The sequence below is a fragment of the Lithobates pipiens genome, unplaced genomic scaffold, assembly GCF_037356315.1.
Source record: "Lithobates pipiens isolate NorthernLeopardFrog02 unplaced genomic scaffold, aLitPip1_a1.2 Scaffold_8, whole genome shotgun sequence".
In the NCBI taxonomy this organism is placed as follows: domain Eukaryota; kingdom Metazoa; phylum Chordata; class Amphibia; order Anura; family Ranidae; genus Lithobates; species Lithobates pipiens.
In genome coordinates, this window is record NW_027507903.1 from 493,821,056 (window position 1) to 493,834,420 (window position 13,365).

At 43.6% G+C, this 13,365-nt stretch overlaps 1 protein-coding gene across 1 annotated transcript in view; it reads right to left on the reverse strand.

The window, feature by feature from the left end:
- Window positions 1-12,746, reverse strand: part of LOC143960477 (aldo-keto reductase family 1 member C1-like) — a 68,823-nt gene extending 56,077 nt beyond the window's left edge. Inside the window, exon 1 of the mRNA XM_077469125.1 lies at window positions 12,575-12,746. Within this exon, the coding sequence (XP_077325251.1) occupies window positions 12,575-12,661 (87 nt within the window). The 5' untranslated portion in view covers window positions 12,662-12,746. The remainder of the gene's footprint in view (window positions 1-12,574) is intronic.
- Window positions 12,747-13,365: the final 619 nt, after the last annotated feature.

Below are 13,365 nucleotides of genomic sequence, written 5' to 3' on the forward strand. Positions count from 1 at the left end.
TGACATGTTCTTTGGCCACCAAAACCGTCACTTAGACTGCAAGCCGCAATCCCAACTCTGCGCTGTTCTCTTACTTCTGGATGGTCTTTGCACAGCCTAGCAGCCAGATGCCCCTGGGATAGGCCCAATCTACGGCCTAGCAGCCCGGGGCACATGACACATGTCCACCCAGTCAGCCGTCCAGGTGGCACAGAACATAGATCACCTGACTCCCCCCTGAATACAAAGGCTCTCCCAGCAGGCCAAGGGACTCAAGAAAACCCTGCCCATTGGCTGAGACACCCCACATACACATAATTTGACCTTGAGTTACCCTTCTCACATCTAGTACCACCAAGTACCTGGCCACCTAGCGGTAGAAGAGAAAAGTGCAGCAAGGCCAAACTTAGGGAGGAATCAATAGATCTCAATCAACCAGGATAACTACTCTTGGCAAGTAAATTTGTGAGGAGCAACCCTACCTAAACTCCATGGTGCTAAATCTGAAAGACTTTGAACATCTTTTGTTTTAGTTTGTAGTTTGTCTAAAATGTATTTAACAGATTTAAAATGACAGGTTCAGTTGGGTTTAAAAGGCTAAGTTCACTTTAAAAAAAAAAAAAAATCAACGCGCATGCTTTTTTGCAGGTAAAAAAAAATGTGCATTTAATTATTTTTTATTTTTTTTACTCTGCAGCCTGTAAGGCATTGCACCGCGATCAGCAGATTGCAGGTGCAATGCCTGGATCCTTCAATACAAACAAATGGCCACTGCCCCCACCTATAACTGGTCTTAGCGGTAAGGAGCACATGCAAAGGGCAACACATGTAAAACAGAACCAAAGAAGATCCCAGCTCAACTTGTAAGCCAGCCTGCAACCAACCGAATTAACCCGTCTAACAGTTTGCGTTAAAAACAGGGGTTTCATTTGCACACATTTGCAAATACATGCGTAAGCTGGGGGGGACCACCATAAGGCACCCCATTATTGAGAGCCTCCATAGTAGAAGCACAAGCAATATAATGGATAGGCAGAGGGCAGGTGCTCAAGGAGCAGCCAAGCGGCCCCGGCCCACCGGGCAAATGCCCAATGTGTCCTATGGCCAGTCCGGTCCTGCTCTTCACAAAGAACTGGATTGGCTGATCTCTTCAGGACACCAGTCGATGTCCCCTTTGTTCAGACACACAGCTGACTCTCTAGCACAAGAGGGGTGGCAGAAGCCTGAGCTCTTTAACAGCAAACTGTACTCACAAATGCCCAGGGACAGTTGGTTGCCTCCTTCCAACACCCATGCAACACTTTTCCCCTGTGATACCAGACTAGATCTTCAGCAGATATTCCCTCAGTTAGATCTCTGTAGCATCAGCATACAGGTCCTCAGGTTGCCCACCTGTGGCCACAAGAACATCAAGCAGATGGCGGAGCTGCTCTAGAGGGAAGCAAGCCCTCCAGGCTGGACATTCCCTCTGCAGGCAAAGACCCAGAAGCTCTGTGTCGCAGAGTATTTATACAGACTCCCAGGAGCCTTCAGGGCCATCCTCCAGGGTTGTATAAATATTCATACTGCTATTTGCATTGCTTCACACTTATGTTACAGAAAGTTCTCCAGCACTCTGGAAAGCAGAGGAAACAGGCAAAACTAGCAGCAGCTGAAACGCTGAGCAGACCTAACTAATCATATGAAGCTGCACTGATTACAGTTAGCACAAATAAATGTACCTAGCAAAAATAAATACAGCTTCACTGAAGCCAGCACTAACTCTAACTAATCCTAGCACCTATCTAGGAGGGCGCTACAGAAATATGTTCATATTTCTTGTGTAGCGCAGATCCTTTGACTTGTCCCATGGGACAGCAGGCCGGAATTTTTTTTTCCATAACTTTTGAAATAAGACAAGAAGACAAGTGTTTGGATAATAATGGCCGCGGTTGTTTATTATTGGTTTCAAAATGTTGTACATAACTCATCAAAACTCATCCAATAAACTTAAAGCTAGCCCAGTCACTACGGCTCAGGCAGCAACACAAAATCCCCAAAAGGGGCATGTAGTACATATCTCAACCAAACTCATCCAATAAACTTAAAGCTAACCTAGTCACTACGGCTCAGGTAGCACATATTTGAACACTATAATTAAAAGTCTTAATAACTTGTCCCCCTTTGCTGTTATAATTCAGTATTATTATTATTAAATATTTTTTATTTTATTATTATTTTTATTTTATTTTTTATTTTATTTTTGCAAAGGTGACTTACCACATAACAACAACCGCGACAGAATAAATTAACATAACCATACAGAATTAAAATACAATTAAATACAAATTTATTTTATAGGGAGGGAGGGAGGGGAGAGAACACCACAGCTTTTCTTCTGAGGCGAATGAGCCCCCTCAGCGGAACCCCCTTTTTATAACCCCAAGAAAACTGGTTTAAACCAGTTCTTCCCAGGCTTTTCACATGTCATGAAGAGAGGTCACCTGTACCCCTTCTCAAAACATGTGACTAACAGCTGTTTCCCCGCTGGCCACAGGCTCTGCGGGGGAACTTGAAACTGCTGATCCAGCCGCTCTCCCATGAGGAAAAGGGGGGGCAAGAAACTGCCCTCTCCCTTTTCCTGTCATGGGACAGCAGGCCGGAATTTTTTTTTCCATAACTTTTGAAATAAGACAAGAAGACAAGTGTTTGGATAATAATGGCCGCGGTTGTTTATTATTGGTTTCAAAATGTTGTACATAACTCATCAAAACTCATCCAATAAACTTAAAGCTAGCCCAGTCACTACGGCTCAGGCAGCAACACAAAATCCCCAAAAGGGCAGGAGGACCTAAGGCCAACTGCCCACAGAACCCCAACCCGCGGCCATCTCAACACAGTAACTTAAATTTACATTGAAAATATCCAAGCCAATATCAGACAGATGGATGCCATCCTGCCTGAAAAGGCCAGGGATACCCCCTTCCAGCTCAGTGTGCCTAAAGGATAGCATTCCCAATCTTGATAGCAACTTGGATACTGCCCTATTCACTCTCTTCCTGATTTTTTCAAAAGGACGTACAGAAGGATGAGAAAGCCAACTTATCCTCTGCACAATTTCTGAAAAAAAACACTACTGAATTGGGAAATGACAACTGTATCCTAAATGATAACTGTATCTTCTGTAGATCATCCCTAATCCGAAAATTAAGGTCCAAAGTTTTATGGTAACCAATATCATTACCACTTATATGAATAATTAAGATATCCAGAGAGGGAAAATGAAGAAGAAGCTGTGAAATAAAAGAAATTAGGTCTGACCATAACATTCCCCTCTTTCCACACCAAAAAATCTTAAATTTAGAAGCATCCAATCCTAACCAAAAAATCTTAAATTTAGAAGCATCCAATCCTAAATTGCTAGTATAAACTCGTTGCTGAGCTCTCAAATTCGCCCAATAGATGAAGGAGTGTCCAATCATCCATACAATGCGAGTGTTACCTGAAATAAATCATAGTATTGCGTTAGGATGAATATAAAGCAAATACCTATCCGACTTCCATCTATCAAACTGTTTAATAGATCTAACATCAAAACCCAATCTAGTGGCCTCTGTTGCTGCTCCAATCCGAAAAGAATGCATCGATAAATGTTCCTGATCTAAATTTAAGGCCTTCAAACATCTCCTGAAAACACTTAAGAACTGGTATTTAGTAAGGGGTAACCCTGATTCATGAATGAAAAACTTAGAAAACCCCCAAAGGCCTAATTGATGAATATTGACTTATTAGAGCCACCGGGCAAATGCTAGTACTCATACACATATCTAATGTTAACCAATTACCTTTACCTACCTGATCCGTTTTGGATCTGCTAATAAAATTTTTTTATGAACTTTCAAAAATAACAACTTCAGACATGTGTATTTGAACCAGCTCAGATACCCTAAGCGCCGCAAAAAACATAACTGAAAAAACCGCCCAAAAAAGAACCGATTCAAAATGAGAATTTTTTTTTTTTTTTTATCCATCACGGAGCAAAGCTCATCCAGTACTAGAGGAGTGATGGGCTTCCTTGAATCAGGCCTAAAATTAATCCTTTTGTAAACTTTTAAAGCTTGTTTTATAGAAAAATACTGCATGCAAGATGGCATGTTATTTAATTTCAAGAAAAAATAAATTCCCGACAGGGTTTTATGTATGTACGACCAAGAAATAATTCTGCTCAAACAAAGAACCAACAAACTTCAATAACAGCAATTCAGACATGGAACCCAAAGGTTCACCTAATATGTTTAAAAATTCTTGATACATAAACCAAGCAGATTGATATCCTGCCCAAGTAGAAGGTGCCAAAGAATTGATAATGTTCAAAATAAGGAAAATAAAATAAAAATTGTAGCTGTCGTGAAGCAAAGCAGAACCAAGAAACTTTAATAAACAGTAACAAACTTAAAGCTAGCCCAGCCACCACGGCTCAGGCAGCAACAACAAATAAACTTAAAGCTAGCCCAGCCACCACGGCTCAGGCAGCAACAACAAATAAACTTAAAGCTAGCCCAACCACCACAGTTCAGGCAGCAACAACAACTCAGACAAGGAACCCAACGGTTCACCTATCATATTCAAAATTATTATTATTATTATTTTTTATATACAAAAACCAGGCAGAATTGATAATATAAATAGAAATAGGCCTTAAACCAGGTCCCATAAATTGATTGGACAGGAGTGTCCCACACGATCCGCCTCCAGAAGTAGCTTGAAAAAAAAAAACGCTCCACCTGTGAACGAGACAACTCATCTGCCAAATCATTGTCCTTACCTGGTACATGTAAAGCCTTTAATCAATATGTTCAAACGTAAGCATTTAAAAATCAGGTATCTTATAAGGACAATGACTGGCGGAGACTTGGATGTTAGACAATTAATAGCGTACATTACTCCTTTATTATCTGTACGTATCAAAATTATTTTATTTTGGAAGAAAGAACAAAGCTCAAATGCAACAATGATAGGAAATAATTCCAATAAGACTATGTTTTTAATGTAACACTTTACTAATCAAAAAACATGCCAACGTTCAGCGCACCAATGCTTCTGCCAAATTGCGGCAAAAAGCCATGTGACCCTGCTTCATCAGTGAAGAGAAGGAAATCCGAATCTAGAATGAAATCCCCCTGCCATAAGGCCCTACCATTGTTAAATGTGAAAGAAATTGCAACCAAACCAGCAAATACTCCTTCACATCACTGTTTTTTTTTTTTTTTTTTTATTATTAACTTGAACAATAAAGAGGCTATTTTCTAAATTTTTTCTTCTGATAACCTAAACTCCATTAACCAGTATGAATAATGATATCTAGAAATTCCAGACAAGTTGAAGGCCAAATAGTCCTCTACTGAGCCAATGGGATACCAAAATGGTCGCAAACCTCAAAAATTTTCTGTAATAAATTAATACAAAGGAAAGAATCGGGAGGGCCTAAAAACAAAATCATCTAGATAATGAATTAAAAATTGTGAACCGGAAATGGCAAAAACTACCCACTCTAAAATGAAGAGAAAGACTCAAAATAAAAGCAAGACAAGGAACAACCCATAGGTAAACATTTATCAAAATAAAAATCATCAGTAAAGAAAAAACCCAAGGGAATTAAAAGATAAAGGATTAATGGGAAGTAAGCTAAAAGCTGACTTGACATCCGCCTTTGCTAAAATAGCTCCCTTCCCCAACATTCTTTACTTTACTAGAACACCTCCAAAAGAAGCATATGAAACTGATGACATACTCTCATCAATTTGGTCATTAAGGGAATTGCCTTTGGGAAAAGATAAGTGATGAATTAATCTAAAATAATTATTTTCCTTTTTTTTTTTTTTAGGAAATACACCTAAAGTAGAAATCCTGAAATTTGAAAACTGAGGGAAAGAAAAGGGGAATTTGAAAATGGAGGGAAAGAAAAGTTGCCACCCTTCCTTCTGAAATTTCAAAATTAACCTCATCTAAAACTACTTGAAGAAATTCAGATACTGATTTGAATTATTAACTATGGTACAACCCTGACCTTGAAATATAGGCAATAAAAAACCATCCCTAAAACCTACAATGAGAAGATGGGCCTTCAACTTGTCTGGAAACACCTGAAGCCATGGGAGCATGTTTGCTAATATCACTGGTGTGTGTGCTGTTTGAAAAATCTCCAGATTACAAATTTGTTGCTGTTTTTTTTTTTTTTTTTTTTACTTCAGACGAAATGCCTCATCAAAATTAAACCATGCCACTTAATGTCTAAGTGTTGAAATAAACCCGTACTTTTTTTAGGTGATATTTCACATAAAACACCCCCAAAAATACAAAAACGCCTGTAACCAGTTATTAAAAAAAAAAAAAAAAAATTTTTTGATACAGGTCTACGTCTGTCGTCATCCTCTTATTTATTTATTTTTTTTTTTTTTTAATAATAAAATCTTTAGCGGAAGGAAAAATGAAAGAATATCTAAAAAAAAAAATTCCCCCCGCCAAATTTTTCCTTAACAACCTGACACAAATGAAATCCCAACGGAAAAATATCACAGGGCATGGATTCCTTTAACCACTTGCTTACTGGGCACTTAAACCCCCCTCAGTCCCAGACCAATTTTCAGCTTTCAGCGCTGATGCACTTTGAGTGACAATTACGCGGTCATACAACACTGTACCCAAATGAATTTTTTATCATTTTTTTCCCACAAATAGAGCTTTCTTTTGGTGGTATTTAGTTACAGCTCGGAGTTTTATTTTTTGCTAAACAAACAAAAAAAGATGCAAAAAAAAAAAAAAAAAAAAATCATGTTTTAATAGTTTGTTATAAAATTTTGCAAACGGGTCATTTTTCTCCTTCATTGAAGTGCGCTGATTAGGCGGCACTGATAGGCTGCATTGGTGGGCACTGATGGGCTGCATTGGTGGGCACTGATGGGCTGCATTGGTGGGCACTGATAGGCTGCACTGGTGGACACTGATAGGCATAGTTAAGGCGGCACTAATAGGCACAGATAAGGCGGCACCGATGGGCACAGATAAGGCGGCACTGATGGGCAAAGATGGGCACAGATAAGATGGCACGGATGGGTGGCACGGATAAGTGGCACGGATGGGTGGCACGGATGGGCACTGATAGGTACCACAGATAGATGGGACTGATGGGCACTGATAGGTGGCACTGATAGGTGGCTCTGATAGGTGGCACTGCTGGGCACTGATGGGCGGCACTGCTGGGCACTGATGGGCGGCACTGCTGGGCACTGATGGGCGGCACTGGGGTGCAGCACCTTTGAGGCAGATTTTGGGTGGCACTGTGGGTGGCACTGCTGGGTGGCACTGTGGGTGGCACTGTGGGCACTGCTGGGTGGCACTGTGGGCACTGCTGGGTGGCACTGTGGGCACTATGGGCACTGCTGGGTGGCACTGACAGGGGGGCACTTACTTTATTTCAGGATGGCACTGCGGGTGGCAGGTGGGCACTGGCAGGGGGCAGGTGTCCGTTTAAATTGCTGGCCGTGATCGGGACTGATGTCCCGAACACGGCCGCCGGCGATCGGTTTTTTTTTTTTCTCCTCGCGCTGTCAGCGCGAGGAGGAATACTAGCCGATTACCGGCTCCGTTTTATCACATGATCAGCTGTCATTGGCTGACAGCTGATCACGTGATAAGGGGTCGGGATCGACCCCTTACACGGATCGGTGATCAGGCGAGTCTCACGGACTCGCCGATCACAGAGCGCGCCGCGCGCGCCCCTCAGGGGGCGCGCAGGCCGCTCGTAACCGGGACTACGTCAATAGACGTAGTCCCGAAAATGTGGGTCCGCGCTATTGCCGTCATTTTGCAATAGCGCGGATCCCAAGTGGTTAAACAAATTTCCAGCAAGTTTTGTGATTTAGCATTACTATAATACACATTGATATTCTGTTCTAAATGAATTGGCAAAGTTGGAGTGCCATTAGCAGAGACGCCACTAGGTGGCGACCAAACTTCCATAGCTGAAACTTTAGAGGCTAAAACATTACTTATAGCTGGCTGACAAAACGATTTCTGAATAGCTAATTCTTTAGACACTTTAGATAATAGTACCATTTAATAATTCATTAACAGAAGGTTCATACATACCTGCACTCCCTTGATGTAAAGCAGGCCCACTATCAAGCCCTGCTTCAGTGAAAGGCAGCATGGTCGGTTGCCTAGGTGATACCTGACACTGTGGAGGGGGAGCCCACTCTCTCAGAGAGGTTGCTCCACCTTCCGTACCACTTCTGGCCCCAACCACCGCTTCAGACGTGGATGCTCTTCCGCTCAGCTGGCCGCTCTGCCTGCCCGCTCCAAGCCTTCCCCCGCCCACCTGCCCTCTGGTACGGTCCTGAGAAGGACCAGCTTTTCTGAATAGCAGGGCGCGGAGGGTAGACGAATAGCTCCGGCGGGGGTTGCGCTTCTTTTTCGCCGCCCCATCCGACCGAACCAGGGGCGGTGCTTCCTTGCTGACGCGCTGGCTCCTCCTCCACATCTTCGGGATCCGCTTCTTCCTGACGCAGCGACGGCTCCCGGGCTTCCACCGCTGACCACTCTCCTCTTCTTTCCTCCGGACCAGGATGGCTGACAGGCGGTGTAGCTCCCACCGGAGCCTCTTGACACGACGGGCGGGTAGGTCTAGGCATTGGCGAATCCAGGCTTCCCTCCTCTCTCATCTTCCTGCCTCAGAAGAGACTGTTTGTTCAGGGCAGAACCCAGAGAGAACACCACAGCTTTTCTTCTGAGGCGAATGAGCCCCCCTCAGCGGAACCCCCTTTTTATAACCCCAAGAAAACTGGTTTAAACCAGTTCTTCCCAGGCTTTTCACATGTCATGAAGAGAGGTCACCTGTACCCCTTCTCAAAACATGTGACTAACAGCTGTTTCCCCGCTGGCCACAGGCTCTGCGGGGGAACTTGAACCAGCTGATCCAGCCGCTCTCCCATGAGGAAAAGGGGGGGCAAGAAACTGCCCTCTCCCTTTTCCTGTCATTGTTTTGTCTCAGGTTCTGTTCCCTTCTGCACCCTCAGGTTGCCAGGCACCTGGCACAGTCTCTCACAATAACCACTCCCTTTACTTGCGTCTGAACTAATTCCAGGAGAATAGGCCACTCAAATCCTCCTGAGTCGGGACCTCAATGAATTCTCTGCAATAGTTGGAACCCTAGTGAATTCTCTGCAGGCTTCAGCTGACCTGACCCTTCCAGGCTGGGATCTCCTCCAGGACAAGAACCCTGCTGCTCTGTACCTCAGATTAATTATCTCCTCTCAGCCACCTACTGGGCACTAACACTCCCCCCCCCCCCCCCCCCCAGGGATTGGCTGAGAACCATTCAAGCACAGTACATTGAATGAAGCCCAGGGTCAGCCTTTTAGAGCCCACTATATTCTGAAACCAGCTCGAAACTGCAGTCTGTAAGACCGACAACAGCCAAAGTTTCATCAAACACTGCTCCACTTTTTACATTTGCATTTTATGTGTAAACAAGTGTGACCCTCCAAGTGAGCACCAGCGTTCCCACAGCTGGTTGCTTTCTATACTCCAGGAGAATGACAGCAATACTGTACCAGGTCTCTCCTGTGTTCCCAGTGCTGCGAGAGACTTTCTGCTAGAAACTTCTTTACTGTACCTGTGCTGTAAAAGACTCATATTGCTTACGTGTTTTCGCTATTCCTGGTTTCTAATCCTCCATAGCCTGCATGGGTGTGCCTGAGGGCCTCAACCTGGTAATGGTCTTGCAGCAAAACCCAGGTGCTCCTTAGATCTCATTCACATGCCCATAAAGATTTTACTACGTGTTTTCTAAGAGGAAATTTCAGGCTTAACCGCTTCCTGCCCGCCCTATAGCCGAATGCCGGCCTTAGGGCGGGCGGCTTCCTACGCCTGGCCGTCCCTGGACGGCCTGGTGTTTACTTCCGCAATGCGCGCCGCCGCGGGCGCGCATCGCGGAAGTTCTGTGTTTGCCGTGTCCCCCGGGGACAGGCAAACACAGATCGCTGTAAACGGCCAATCACAGCGGCCGTTTACAGCGTGATCGGCGTGTCCAATGGGAGATGATCTCATATGTAAACATATGAGATCATCTCTCAGCGCCGCTCTCCCTCCTCACACAGACAGCGTGTGAGAGGGGAGAGAAGAACGGCTGCAGCAGCCGTCAGTGTAAAAAAGAAAAAAAAAAAAAAAAAAGTAAAAAAAAAGTTTAATAAAAAGTGCCATCCTCCCCCAGAGCCATCCTCCCCCAGTGCCACCCCCCCCCAGTGCCATGCCCCCCCCCCAGTGCCATCCTGCCCCAGTGCCATCCTGCCCCAGTGCCATCCTGCCCCAGTGCCATCCTGCCCCAGTGCCATCCGCCCCAGTGCCATCCTGCCCCAGTGCCATCCGCCCCAGTGCCATCCGCCCCAGTGCCATCCACCCCAGTGCAATCCACCCCACCCCAGTGCCACCTGCCCGCAGTGCTATCTGTCCCCAGTGCCACCTGTTGTCAGTGCCATTTGTCCCCAGTGCCATCTGTCATCAGTGCCACGTATAAGTGGCATCTGTCATCAGTGCCACGTGTTATTAGTGCCACATAGTGCCATCTGTCATCAGTGCCACGTATTAGTGCCATCTGTCATCAGTGCCACGTATCAGTGCCATTTGTCATCAGTGCCACCTGTCAGTGTCACGTGCCATCTGTTGTCAGTGTCACGTGTCATCAATGCCACTTATCAGTGCCATCTGTCATCAGTGTCACGTGTCATTGGTGCCACGTATTAGTGCCATCTGTCACCGGTGGCACGTATTAGTGCCACGTATTAGTGCCACATGTCATCAGTGCCACGTATTAGTGCCATGTGTCATCAGTGCCACATATTAGTGCCACGTGTCATCAGTGCCACGTATTAGTGCCACGTGTCATCAGTGCCACGTATTAGTGCCACGTGTCATCAGTGCCACATATTAGTGTCATCTGTCATCAGTGCCACGTGTCATCAGTGCCACGTATAAGTGTCATCATTGCCACGTATCAGTGCCATCTGTCATCAGTGTCACGTGTCATTGTCCTGGTATTTCAAAAGTGTAATAAGTAGTCAACAAGTTAGATGTGTAATTTATGCTCCTAGAACACGTGATGGCGCTCCCTGCATGTTGGGCCTCTCTATGTGGCCAGGCTGCGAAAAAGTCCCACACATGTGGTATTGTAATACTCAGGAGGAGTAGCAGAATTTTTTGGGGGGTGTCATTTGTGGTATACACATGCCACGTGAGAGAAATAACCTATTACAATGACAATTTTGTGGAGAAAAATAAAGAAAATGAAAAATCTTCATTTTGCAAAGAATTGTGGGAAAAAAATGACAACATCAAAAAGCTCACCATGCCTCTTACTAAATACCTTGGAATGTCTACTTTCCAAAAAGGGGTCATTTGGGGGGTATTTGTACTTTCCTGACTTGTTTGGGTCACAAGAAGCGAGATAGGCCACCAGTACATCAGATGTGATCAATTTTGTGCGATTCGCACCACAGCTTGTAGACTCTCTAACTTTCACAAAGACCAAATAATATCCACTAATTTGGGTTATTTTTACCAAAGATATGTAGCAGTATAAATTGTGGCCAAAATTTATGAAGAAAAATTAATAATTTGCATAATTCTGTCACAGAAACAAAGAAATATGCGTTTTTTTTCAAAATTTTCGGTCTTTTTTCATTTATAGCGCAAAAAATAAAAACCCCAGAGGTGATCAAATACCACCAAAAGAAAGCTCTATTTGTGGGAAAAAAAGGACACAAAATTCATTTGGGTACAGTGTTGCATGACTGAGTAATTGTCATTCAAAGTGTGAGAGCACCGAAAGCTGAAAATTGGTCTGGGCAGGAAGGGTGTTTAAGTGCCCAGTAAGCAAGTGGTTAATGATCAGTAAAATATTTGCATTTAGATTGCTTTTAAACGTGTAAAGAGACGTATGTGTACATAATTTGTTTATATGATAAATTATTTTCCCCCTTTGTTTTGACTTCATTTATGCACCTACAGATGCGTATACATGCGTTTATATACATAAGTGTGTAAAATGCATGTTCTTAGATTTTTGGATTCTGTGTTAGGGATCTGTAAGCAGCATATGTTTACAGAACTGTGTAAATCGCTTCATTAAAAATAATGCAGCTGCATTCAGATCCATAATTAAAAAAACACTTGTATATGTTTTTGTTTTATAGATGTGCGCATGAAGCTACACTCTGTTGTTCACAAGATCCTAAAGATTCCACTTCCAATGAAGACTGTCATGACAGGAGTGCAAAGAGCATTCCTGCATGTGACACCCACTGTCACTTTACAAAAAAATTAGCAGACTGTGACTACGTACATACAGCACACTACGTGATAAAACAAAAAACATCCCCCCCCCGGTCCTGGCCCTGCTCAAATTGTACTGCCATACTATGAAATTACGTATATGGATTCTGTTAAAAATCTTACGGTTTTGTTTTTAATTAATTTGATTTGATTAAAAAAAAAAAACCTGTCAGTAGCAAACACAGTTTCCCATGCATGTAGGCCGAGCCATAGAATCATAGCACCTCACCTGTTCTGGGGCGTAGGTACCAAACCCAATCACCGGTATCTTGTGCCCATCGTTCAGGGCCATGCAGGAGCCAGACTTGAGGGCCATTGTCTGCCTCTACTCCTTGTCTTAAACAATGACTTCTTTGATAATTGTGTTACTGACTTTACTCTGTATCCAGTCCTATGGGCGTGCCTGTTATTTGGGACTGTACCAACTCACATTCTAAGGCTGGATTCACACCTATGCATTTTTTGTGCTTTTTGCATTTTGTAGACTTGCACTACAGAACGTGTTCCATAGAAAACAATGGTAAATGGACTGTAGTGCAAATCTGCAAAAGGCACTAAAATTTCATAGGTGTGAATCCAGCCTTATGCTTTCATTCAAATTTTTAAAACATGTTATACATGACTGTGCATACACTAAATGCATATCTTTGTTAATATCTTATAAAAAAAACTGAGGATTGCTTTAACAGATATAATGCTATGATGTACCAACTGACCCCTTTGTGCTCTGAGTTTGGTTTAGTCCTGTCAGAGCATGTGAGTAAACTTTATAATGAAGCCAAACTAAGCAGCATTTTGTACACTCTAAAATTGTCTGCTGTACATGAACAGGCCTGCATTATGTGAGCACCAGGGCTGCACTGCCGATGAGGTCATCTGAGGTGGATGCCTTAGGCAGCTCTCATAAAGGCATGATGGGAGGGCGACACTGAGGCCGAAGTGTGTTCATATCAGACATTCCGTCCTCTGTACAGCTCTGTAATGCTGAGCCTGGTAAACTCACAGGTCATCATTACTGGG